Source organism: Labeo rohita, chromosome 7 (genome assembly GCF_022985175.1).
Source record: "Labeo rohita strain BAU-BD-2019 chromosome 7, IGBB_LRoh.1.0, whole genome shotgun sequence".
NCBI lineage: Eukaryota > Metazoa > Chordata > Actinopteri > Cypriniformes > Cyprinidae > Labeo > Labeo rohita.
In genome coordinates this window covers 38,782,113-38,793,909 of record NC_066875.1, presented here as the reverse complement: position 1 = coordinate 38,793,909, position 11,797 = coordinate 38,782,113, and the positions used below count along the sequence as shown (strand labels likewise).

Sequence of the window (11,797 nt, the reverse complement as noted above, 5' to 3'; positions counted from 1 at the left end):
TTGCGCGCCACAGAAACATCTGCACAATGATCAGCGCGAGAAATACGAAATAAGACCTAATTTCCGAAACTCTTAAAACCGTGGAGGAAAACATTAGGATAACAATCTATTGCTCGCATTATTAATTTTCCAAAAAAGTGATACGATGCATTGCAGGAGAGGGAAGACAGAGAAGTGGATGTGGAAATAGGCGTGACAGTGTGCTTGCGTTGATTTGCCCAATGCATCTAAATTATAGCAAATTGGTTTGATTGTTCGTCACTGTACATGTAAACATGAGTTCTGGCGTAAGTATATGAAAATGCTCTTTTGATTGCATGCTTAATAATGCGCTTATACTCAAATTTCCAGTTGCGCTGGTAAATAATGGGTTAGATTTTGTTTGACAGTCGTAAACGGTGTTGCAGAGGTCGTATTATGGTAATGTGTTTGGTGAAAATTAATTTATTAATTGTAAATTCACGTATTAAATGCAAAAGGTTTTTTTTTTTTCTCCTCAACCCATTGCTAGCAATGACAGGCTTGGCTGGCGTTGCCTAGTAACGAAGTGATGAGCCCTCAGCATATGTGGGCTTCATCAAATCTTGTTCTTTCAACATTAGAAGGTTACAAACAATTTGTTGTTACGCAAGTGTGTATTGTTTAAAACAACTAATTATATAAACTTTTTTGCCTTTGTGAAAGATGCAGGAACAAGAACAAAGGACGAGACTTCAGCACTTCCTGTCGGAGCTTGCAATACTGGGTTCTTTACAGGTGGGCTGTTACTAAAGCAGTGTACAGTATGTACAGTTTCATATATAAGGGTCTTTTTTATTGATTTATAACTGAACGCTAAATAAATAAGCTTTTCGTTGGTGTATTGCTTGTTAGGATAGGACAATATTTGGTCGAGATACAGTTATTTAAAAAAAAAAAAAATGGAATCTGAGGGTGAGGTTCCAAAAAAATCTAAATATTGAGAAAATCGTCTTTAAAGTTGTCCAAATGAAGTTCTAAGCAATGCATATTACTAAAAAATTAAGTTTTGATATATTTACATTATGAAATTTACTAAATATCTTAATGGAACCTGATCTTTATATCCTAATGATTTGTGGCCTAAAAGAAAAATCAATCATTTTGACCCATACAATGTTTTGTTGGCTATTGCTACAAATATACGCGTGCTGCCTCCGACTGGTTTTGTGGTCCATGGTCACGTTTAATTAAAAATTAAAGATTAAAGCTCACGTCACTGTCTTTTATGTCTGTCTGTAGGGCTTCCATTATTTTCAGCCCTGGCTAAGAGGGAGAGAGGAACTTCTGTTGACTGTGGTCAATGATGACTTGGTGGGCTGTTTGTTTCTTTGTTTATCTTGTCTCTCAGACATTTTAATAAACATAAATGTGTTTGAGAAGATGTTTGGAGATGTTAGGTCATAAAGCACAGCCTCAAACCTCTTTCAACATACTCTAGAAACATCAAACTCAATTGCTGCTTAATCAGTGACAGTTATATCTTACGCCAACTTGTTTATTTGCTGACAGAGATGGCGTTCACCTGGGTTCGCCGTGTCTGTGGCCTCCAACTTCACCAGCTCAACCTGCAGTAGCAGTTACAGTCTGGACAGCGACTACGCCAGCTCGCCTTTAACAGGAGAAGGGCCACTTCCACAAGAAATACAAGAGACGCCAGACGCCACACAGCAACAAACTCCCAGCAGGTGGAGGAAAAAATATCCTTGGATTGTAGCAATTATAAATGAAGTGCTGTATATCAATTATTTTTATTACTCACTTACAGGAATGTTGATTCTCATCTTCTCCCAGCCTCACCCAGTGAGAGAGAGATTGCTGTTCCTGTGAGTATCATCGCCAGTGCCAAATTCACATATTAAGAACGTTACTCATCTTAAAATGCACAGGTAATGTTAATTAGTTTAGGTTTGAATGGGTTTAAATGGGTTTATTAGTTTGGGGGTTTTATGTGTTAATTATTTTTAGGTTTTTATGCTTTTGAAATAAATCTCTTTATTTGATCAAAAACAGTAAAAATACTAATATTGTGAAAAAGTATTACAATCTGAAATAACTGTCATTTTAAAATGTAACGGCAAAGCTGAATTTTCAGATATTTTATGTTCTACATACAATACTTCCTCTTTGACTTTTGAGCTTTCTATAAGATACTAAGACAAAAATGAGGTAGTCAAGGCTCTCAAAGATTGTTTTTCGCTCCAGGAAATGAACTGCACCCTGTTCCTGTTAGCCGGCTACGCCAAGTATGGGCAACCTTATGCCTGGATTCGATCCAATCATGAACGCCTAGTAAACGTTGGAGGAACTGATACTCTAGTCAAAGATACACCAATGAAGCTGAAGTCCATCACAGACTGGGTTTCAACATCCCAGGGTTTTAAGATTTTTAAATGCCTTTTTTTTTTTTACCATCTTACACTTTAATTTACCATATTTTCACAGTCTTATTATATACATTACCAGTTTTTGAAAAGTAAGATTTTTAATGTTTTTAAAGAAGCCTCTTCTGCTCTCCAAAGTACAGCCAAAACTGTAACATTTTGAAATATTTTTACTATTTAAAGTAACTGTTTTCTATTTGAATATTTTTAAAATGTAATTTATTCCTGTGATCAAAGCTAAATTTTCAGCATCATTACTCCAGTCTTCAGTGTCACATGATCCTTAAGAAATCATTCTAATATGCTGATTTGCTGTTTAAGAAACATTTTTATTATTATTATCAATATTTAAAACAGTTAAGTACATTTTTTCAGGATTCTTTGATGATTAGAAGAACCACAGATAAGCGTTTATCTGAAACAAAAAGTTTTTGTAACATTTTACACTATACCATTTAAAAGCTTGGAGTCAATATCATTTTTTATTTTTGGAAAGAAATTATAAAAATGAATACTTTTATTTAGCAGTGATGCTTTAAATTGATCAAATGTTATGATAAAGACATTTATAATGTTACAAAAATTTCTGTATAAAGAATGCTGTTCTTCTGAACTTTCTATTCATCAAAGAAACCTGAAAAAATTACTCAGCTGTTTTAAACATAATAACAATAATAAATGTTTTCTGAGCAGCAAATCAGAATATTAGAATGATTTCTGACTGCTAAAAATTAAGCCTTGAGATCAAAGGAATAACTTAAATTTTTAAATATATTCAAATAGAAAACATTTATTTTAAATAGTAAAAATATTTCAAAATTGTACTGTTTTTGCTGTATTTTGGATCAAAAAAATGCAGTTTTGTCAGATAGCCTTGTGGGCAGCGTGCTGATATATAGCGCTGTTGCACGCTGGGCATCCCGTCTTCAAATCCCAACTCAAGGACCTTTCCTGATCCCATCTCTCTCTCCCACTTTGCTCTCTGTCACTTCTGATCTGTCCTTTCATAACAAAGGTAAAATCCCCAAAAAATAAATCTTTAAATAAATGCAGGTTTGGTGAGCAAGACACTTCTTTGAAAAACATCAAAAATCTTACTGTTCAAAAACTTTTGACTGGTCGTGTACACTTTCTTTATGTGCTTGGGTCAAAGTTTGAAAACTTTAAAAAAAAAATTTTTTTTTTTAACAAGGTTAAAGATTATGTATAACTATACATACAACTAGTGGTATGTGATGGTTGTATATCCATATATTTTTGTGATACCATAAACCATAGTAATCAAACACCTGTAGTTTAAATTTTACAAGGCTCTTACATAACACACAAGTCTTTTATCTGCCCTGTAGGAACTCATGTGTGGGACGTAGTGAGTGAGCTTGTAGGACTGTGCACCATGCCGCCTCCCGACAACCCCTTTTCTCTGGACATGCGCTACCTCCAAACCCTGTCCCTCCCAGAGCGCTTCCTGGTCACTGGGGCCCTCTTGAATTTCCTGGAGATGATTGTGGTTCAGGGAAGCCGAGAGGAACCCTTCTATGATCTGGGTGAGCACAGAGCTCTAGTTACTTTGAAAGATTGGAGTCCGGGAAATCTAGGATCCAAATATTTGGAACGTTCTTTTGTCATTGTGCTCATACGATAAGGGGTGTGAGTAAAAAAAACAATACAGAAGTCTAAACACAGTAAATTCTTAGGCCTGCTTCATACATCCTGTGTCAGTTGCCTAAATTTGTTTCGCCGTGGCATAGAATCACTTATTTTTCGCATAGAGCCACATCGGTTATTGGTCAGGCTAGATTTTACCATCATCCTCTAATGTTTCCTCTACTTTGCTTTTTAGTTGTGGAAGAGCTGAAGCCACTGAGACGACTTCATTTCCAAAGTCTTTCTGAGGTCCAAAGGTTTCAAGGCAGCGACAGGACGCCAAGTCCTTTACCCACCAAATGAAAAATGAACAACATCCAATGGTATTAAACAGTTTGGCATAAAACTCCAAACACTACAAATGTTTAATTTGTTACAATTCTGGATTAAGTTAATTATTTACTTTTTGATATTAAGGACCATTAATTTGTTTACAAAGAAAGGTTTAATAAAAACAGCTTTAGCCTGTAAGCTTCTAAATGTCAGCCATGTCATGTTTTTGCAAACCACGTTCACGTTTTTGAGAAACGTACTAAATCAGACGAGAGTATTTTAATCCCTCGCATTAAAAGATTTGCGCCCCATGACTTACTCACAAACTACTCCCTCTTTAAGGACCTAATCTATCCTGAAAGTCAAGTATCAACAGGCTTTTTAAGTTCTTGATGTCTTTTGTGTGCTTAATAAATTAATAGAATACACGACACAAATGTTTCATGTATAAAAAGTTTAATATTTCATAAAATACATTTCGTATTTAAATATGTACACAAAAACAGGTTTAAAATAAGGTACGAGAACATTCACAGAACATTAAACACCTCATGAAGCAGACAGAACAGATCCAACAACAGATCTGAGGTCGTTGTAGTGCGAGATACGATTTAATACAACTTTAAATAAAATCCATAAGGATAAAATGAAAAAAAAAATCCTTTGATGTAATTGGCCTAACACATCAGGCAGAATTTTTAATACCGTGAGGCACTAACTATATGTTATTGTTATAAGAAGCAGCTCTTAGAGAGCGTATGTAAGTGTGAAGGAAATAGCCACTTATGGTGCTGGACAACCTTTTGTACTATTGTACTATTGTTCCAGTCATGCGAAGCAGGGTGTCCTTGTTTAAAATACTTGGTTTATGTGAACAGGCCACTTAAAAATGCTTCCATGTGATTTATAACTACATGAAAATGCTGCTTTTTCAAGGACATGTCTTTCTATGGAAGCATACCTGAATCAGTCAGCATTCTGATGTCATAAGCTGTTGCCTGGAGACAGTGGCTAAGCTGGCTTTTTTTATTTTTAGAAAAAAATGGGCTGATGTAGTAAAACAACTTGCAGTTACCGAGAAAAGTCTAGAAACTGCTGGAATGCAGGTGCATAGAGAATATTCTCATTTTAAGAGCACACAGCAATACCACGAACTCGTTTCTTCATTATCTGTCTGGAATTAGAACCTACAAGTCAAGTTCAAAGCTTGAACCACTCAAATTCTAAATAAAAATGGCAAACTGAGGTAGAACCAAGCAAAGCAGGATATGGCTATGATAGACCAACCAGAAAGAAGAATCAGTACCTCTCACTTTTCAATTGCCAAATTACAATGAGCACTGATTGTCAAGTCGGTTTACAAATACACAGTAAATAATAAACCATGAATGATGGACACATTGAGGGTGTAATATTAATTCAATCATCAGTTAACAATGTGTGGAAGTTTTGGCCATATGGAGAAAAAGAGCAGGTGAAAGCATACAGTAGTTTAGAATAAAACTGATTGTCTTTAAAATGCCATTTACAGCATAAAAAGCATTGCTTCCTTTATGCATTTGGGATAGAAACACATTTTCAAAGCGCTTGCTTTGACGTCCTGGTCCTGCGACTGTTTACCATCATGCGTCCACCCACTTCCCACACAGATCCTTACCTGACACCTCTAATACAAACAAAAACTATCTCACTGCTCATCAGTCACATTTACAAACTACCCAGACATGTACTGTACACAGAGGAGACTGACTGGAAAAACTCAACTCTGTGATACATACAAGTCTTCAAAACCAGATACCAGCTCAGATGACACTTTTGGTTTTGTCTCTTAATCCCGAGATGAAATTTAAACCAGCATGAACCCATCAGTTTCCTAAACCAAAGAACCTCTCAGTCTGGAAACCTATCACTTTGGTAAATCCATAAACTCAAACTTCAGACTTGAGTCACAAACTTTATCAATGCTCAAAAGTTCCACCAGTTCTAGGTGTGGTTGTCCTTTTCCTCACTTTCCATGCTGGAAATTCCCAAGCATCACAAAATGAATGTGGACAAGGTTCAGGGTGGGATGGAGACCATCAATGCCAGTTGTCACTGGCAGAACCTATTCTGGAAATGGCACGGAGAGGACTGCGGGACACCGACCCCCTCTTCTTCCATCGGACTGAAACACAAAGAATAAAGACAGTTACAAATCTGAAACAGAAAAACAGAACATGCATTTCTTAGGAATCAAACCAATGCCTTGGCCAGTCTGTCTCCACTTTGTCCTGCTTCAACTCACCTTTTCCCAAACTAGCTGGCAACGTTGACCCTTTGGGTGTGGGTGTACCAGGAATCTCTGGCTCTTTAGCGATCCCTTCTGCTTGCGGCAACGTGGCACATCCACCTTGCCAGTCATTGAGTGCTCGCTGAAATGACATCGCCAGGCATGCGGTCATGTCCTTTGCCCTTTCTGCCCGACTGCACCAGAACACTCTACATTGCAGTTGCTGACCGGGCTGCCTGCAGATGTACAGAAACACATTGGGTCTGGCCGTGTGCGAAGCACAGTACGCAATATCCTGCAAGTAGGTCTTTGTGAGCTGTCTTCCGGTGCTCAGTTCTTTAACTTCAACATATCGGGGTCGCACTACCAGGGCGTGATCTTTAGAAAGCTTCCCAGGGGCCCCATCCAACAGTCGATCGATGGCGTCCTCCGCCTGCTCCAAGTCCAGGGAGAAGATCTTCTTGGTGCCGAGGTAGTGCACCTTGAAGAGGGGATCGCCATGAGACAGGCTCTCCGTTCGGTCGCGACGGAATCGTCGACGCAGAGCCGCCGGCGAGTTCTTTAGAGTCTGCATCAGATGAAATGAGGCCAGAGCCATCGTGGGAGATGATAGAAGCGGAGACAGTTTTTTGGAGTCACAGGGATGCTTCTCCTGCTTGTCCAGTAAGCCTCCCAGTGTGGCACAGCTGAGTACAGCCTTGAGATCTGAAGCAAAGAAGAAAGAGAAAGAAGGCATGCTCATTTACTTGTGTGGTCCAAGTGTTACTTTTCTCTTCATGTTTTTAGCTACACACTAGCTTTATGTTTAAGCATAAAATGACCCAGTACATTATGTACTTATGCGGTAATTTGTCTGCAACTGTCTGTTGGCTCTTCGTGGAAAATGGCTATGAATAAACCCACACCCAAGATCTCAGGATAGGATCGGTTTCAGTCAAGCATTAACACACACTTATGCATTGTCTCCTCCTGCATGCTGCACAGGAGCTTCAAATATTAAACAGGCCACATTCGCTTCTAGCAAGAGTGGAAGAACGTCTGTCACCTGTGAGTCATCTGAGACACTCTGCTGGAAAAAGGACAATAAATAACATATGTAGACACCGAGAAGTAATTGTCCACTTAAAATTAGCAATGTTTAACTTTACATCATTTTGAAGGTGCTTATTCGTAAGATTTTGTTTATGTTTAAAAAAAAGGGGATGGACTGACAAAAATTGCATCAAAAATGAGTGTGACGTGTAAATATTCCATACTGGTATTGAGAAATAAATATCTAACATTGTCACTATGGTACCAATATATCATGCATCCCAAGTTGTCTATGTTATATGACCTTGCCAAAAGTTTCTTACCCTGCTTCTCACCGCCTAGCTCAAACATTTCCCTTAATTATATACTTTGTGTGTTGAAACATGCACATCACCCATTTCAAACATGTATTTGAACAAACCCGTGTTAACATGCCCTTGAGCGCCTCATTAGGTCAAGTCTAAATGCACAGAGGGGTGTTGAAGTTCTGCACTGCAGAAGTTATGTAAAACTTGCAGCTGTTTTTGTCTTTTGTCTCGTGTTCCCAAAAACATCTCACTTTTATTCCCACATTGTACTGGCCATGTGGCCGATACCATTGTGTTGCATTTTATTTTTTCCGCTCTCTTTTTTTCAGGCCCATTATTTCAGCATCCCCAGATGCTTCTGAAGTTGGTCACTGCTCGGACCTCCAACTGTTTTTAGCCCAGATGCCTATTGTTGAGGAGAAACTTTCTACAGGAAACAGCTTTAGACGACATCCCGCCAACTTCAAAATATTTCTTGTCCAAAAGACAATGGTGTGTAATAGCGTGTTATGTGAAAAATGCAAACATGAAATAAACCAGACTGATTTGATCTACAGACAACAAATAGACACACACAAAAAGCACATCTGTAAGGAAATGACCTCTCCGTTAGAATACCTTTGTGAGCATTAGAACCAGAATGTGTTTTGTGAACTATGTCTGAAATGGTATACACATTTAAAGTTAGATAATCGCAAAATTCGTCCAATGCGTTTTATGTTGTCTCATTTGCTTTAGAAAGACACACTCACGATAAGAACATTCATAGTCAAATACAGATGGCGTAAATGTAAAACAATTCTGATTGCTATCTCATAGACACAGACTAATAATACAGACAAGCTTTTTTTTTTTGCAGTCAACCTTAAGCAAAACAAACAAACGGACAAAAACAGTGCTTTAACTAAGAGTCTATCTTTACTTTTACTCTGAGGTCCTCATATGGTCACCCACAACTCTTCAAGAGTTAATCATTACAAGCCACTGCAATTACTTCATAGTGGTTGACTGATATTGTTGATGCCAATACTAATATTGCTTACTTTAATCTGCCTAAAATTGCTTGCTCTTCTTCTACCTTGGTTCTACTGTGGCTCTGACTAGGTAAAATTGTTAAATGGACATTTAACAGCAGTAAATGACATTAACATGAAATAAACACTTATTTTAGACAAAATTTGTTCAGTTGACTAATGAGCCTGGCAGACATCCATCAGTAGTTCACATTTCATTAAGAAAGTCTAATACACAACTATAAAATATTTTAACTGAAACAAAAAAAAAAAGAGACCAGTAACACCTTTTCTGTTTGTGAGGCTGGAAGACAATCTTAAACTTGTACAACTTAATAAAAAAAAAACGACCACCTTTTCAAATACAAGATTTGTCACTGAAAGACTCTCACCTTTCATGCAATCTTCGCTTTTGGTCTGGCACAGGTAAATCATGCGTGCTCCACAAACAGCTGAATGGAAAATACACGTCCAACCCGTCGTAGCTTTTGTCACCTCGTAAAACTTTTAGAACCTAACTCGAAATTGTAGCGGTAGTGGCGCTTCACGATACACCGAGACGAACGCGTTGTTTCACAATGTCGGGAGTGAGTATGGTACGAGACAATCGCATGTTATCTTTGGCGTGGGCAGCGCGGCTCTGCTTACCTCACTGTACGCTCTGACAAACCGAATGAGTCAAGCGAGCGTCTGCAACGCTGTATTTGAGCGGCGTAGGCACGCCTCCGCGGGGAGATGTGAGACAACCATGAGGAGACCGAGTTAACGAATGCCTGAAGCGTATGAAGAGGGTGTGGGCAAAGTTCAGCCCTCAAGAAAGCGTCAGCGATGTACCTAAAATAAGATTCACCATGGACAAAGAAGACAATGTATCTGTGCGCACGGCCAGTGGGGGGAGAAAGTAAATACCGCGGGTTGTCAAGTGGATATGTAAATCATAAGTACAGATAGCATCAAATGATGACAAGCTTGCTGTAGATATAAAAAAATGATAAGGCAACAAAACACCTGCATGTGTTTGTTACTATATTTAGTAGTTTTTTTGCAGGCTCACCATGAGGTATGCTTACCTGCACGTACAGGTGATACAATGTGAGTATAAAAACAAATTATTGACAAAACATTAAGGAGTGTGTAGCCTAACACCTATTCTCTTATAAATTCAAGGTCAAATTTATAACACTCAATTTAACCATGACCTCCATGTTCCTTAAAGGGGTCATCAGATGCAAACTTTTCATGTTGTTTGAACATTAATGTGTGTTGGCAGTGTATGTACAAATCTATTCTATAATGATAAAAATCCATGCAGTGATTTTAAATTAATCTGTAAAAATAATATCCTCTTTTTCAAATCGAGCTGTTCTCAGATGCCTGTCAGTGTGCCATCACACCGACAGAGGTCGCTCCCACGATAGTTGATTGACATGAGCGTTTTACCTCAGACCAGCTGTCACAGTCCAGTAACTTTCCTTGTTTTGATGGCGAAGCAGGGATGTAAGTTAGACAAGAATATCTCTGATTGAGCGATTGAGGTGTTGTGTTGCTGGATGTGATAATGAACATAGTGGTCGTCATTCACTCCCGACATCTGAGCCGCTGAAGATGCAGTGGATTATTTGTTTGTGAATGGAATGCACCTCCCGATCTACATATATCCGTCTATGTTCGTGCGAATCATTCGTGATCCAGCTTCACTTACAGCAGAAGTGAGTATAAGCGCTTTTTATGAATCTTTGCGATTGCCTTTCCTTAAAACGTGGTAGTTAGGAAGTTTAGCGGCTAAACGCGCTAAATGCGGTTAAAGTAAACAAGCTCGTCACTCCACAGAGAGAAGAGAGGGGCGGGGCGAGCAGAGCTCATTTGCATTTAAAGGAACAACCCCTTAGAATGAGAAGATTTTTGCAGAGCTGATTTTGGCAAGGTAAAAAGGGTATTGTTTCACAAAACCACTGAGAATTTTTAATCAAAGTATATTAGAAACTTTCATTAAGACCCTAAAGAATCATATCAACTTGTGGAAAATGGGCATGCGATGACCCCTTTAAAGGATAATTTGATCATGCTAGTTAAACAAATTGATGTTAGTAAGTTCTGTTAATTAAATGTATAACAGAAGCTTTTCATCTACATTTTTCACAGACAAGGCTTAAACTAGTCCCAGACTAAAATTTAAGTCTGAGCTGTTTCAACTGAAGGAAACTTGCATTGATTGATCTTAAAACATGCCAGTGCCTGTGTTTTGTCTCAAGATGCAAACCAGTAATGTTTTTTTCTAAGGCCCATTTCTAAAAATTACTTAAATGTCCTAATTGAACTATGGCCTGGCTTAGTCTAAGCCCTGTCTGTGAAACCAGGCCCAAAAGTACCATGACTGATCAGAAGGTTGAAACACTTTCTACTGGAGCTACAAAGACTGCCCAAACGTGACTGTATAGACAACTGATGCAACTGTGAGAATGACTAACATAAGTTAATTTAGCAAATTAACACCAATGCATAGCAAACAACCTTCAAAACGTTAGTTAGTGGAGTGACTAATCTAATGGTTAGTAATCTTGGCTATATTAAAACCAAAGTTGCTTGTCAACTCCCATATGGAGGTGATGCATCACTTGAAGAATTTAAGAAGGTATCCTATCTATTATCGTTGTGCCAGAGCAAATCACTTAAAAGATTAGTTCACTTCCAGAATAAACTTCCAGGATAATTTACTCACCCCCATGTCATCCAAGACATGTTTTTCTTTTTTCAGTTTAAAGAAATTAAGGTTTTTGAGGAAAACATTCCAGGGTTTTTCTCCATATAGGGCATCAGTGGTGGCCAACGGGTTGAAGGTCCAAATTGCAGTTT

At 38.2% G+C, this 11,797-nt stretch overlaps 2 protein-coding genes across 3 annotated transcripts; one reads left to right on the top strand and one right to left on the bottom strand.

The window, feature by feature from the left end:
- On the top strand, window positions 1–8,543 carry si:dkey-19b23.7 (uncharacterized). 2 transcript variants are annotated; one of them, XM_051113788.1, is made up of 9 exons: window positions 1–287; window positions 691–756; window positions 1,261–1,332; window positions 1,531–1,706; window positions 1,787–1,844; window positions 2,224–2,395; window positions 3,752–3,949; window positions 4,246–4,372; window positions 8,261–8,543. In XM_051113788.1, exons 1-8 carry the CDS (start codon window positions 276–278, stop codon window positions 4,350–4,352), a joined length of 861 nt encoding a protein of 286 aa, XP_050969745.1. In that variant the 5' UTR covers window positions 1–275; the 3' UTR covers window positions 4,353–4,372; window positions 8,261–8,543. The 2 variants fall into 2 exon arrangements, with proteins under 2 accessions (XP_050969745.1, XP_050969744.1); XM_051113787.1 differs by having other exon boundaries at window positions 685–756.
- si:dkey-19b23.8 (uncharacterized) lies at window positions 4,762–9,701 on the bottom strand. Its single transcript, XM_051113789.1, has 3 exons — window positions 9,337–9,701; window positions 6,607–7,296; window positions 4,762–6,486 (listed from the first exon to the last, which is right to left on the bottom strand). Exons 1-3 carry the CDS (start codon window positions 9,377–9,379, stop codon window positions 6,401–6,403), a joined length of 819 nt encoding a protein of 272 aa, XP_050969746.1. The 5' UTR covers window positions 9,380–9,701; the 3' UTR covers window positions 4,762–6,400.
- Window positions 9,702–11,797: the final 2,096 nt, after the last annotated feature.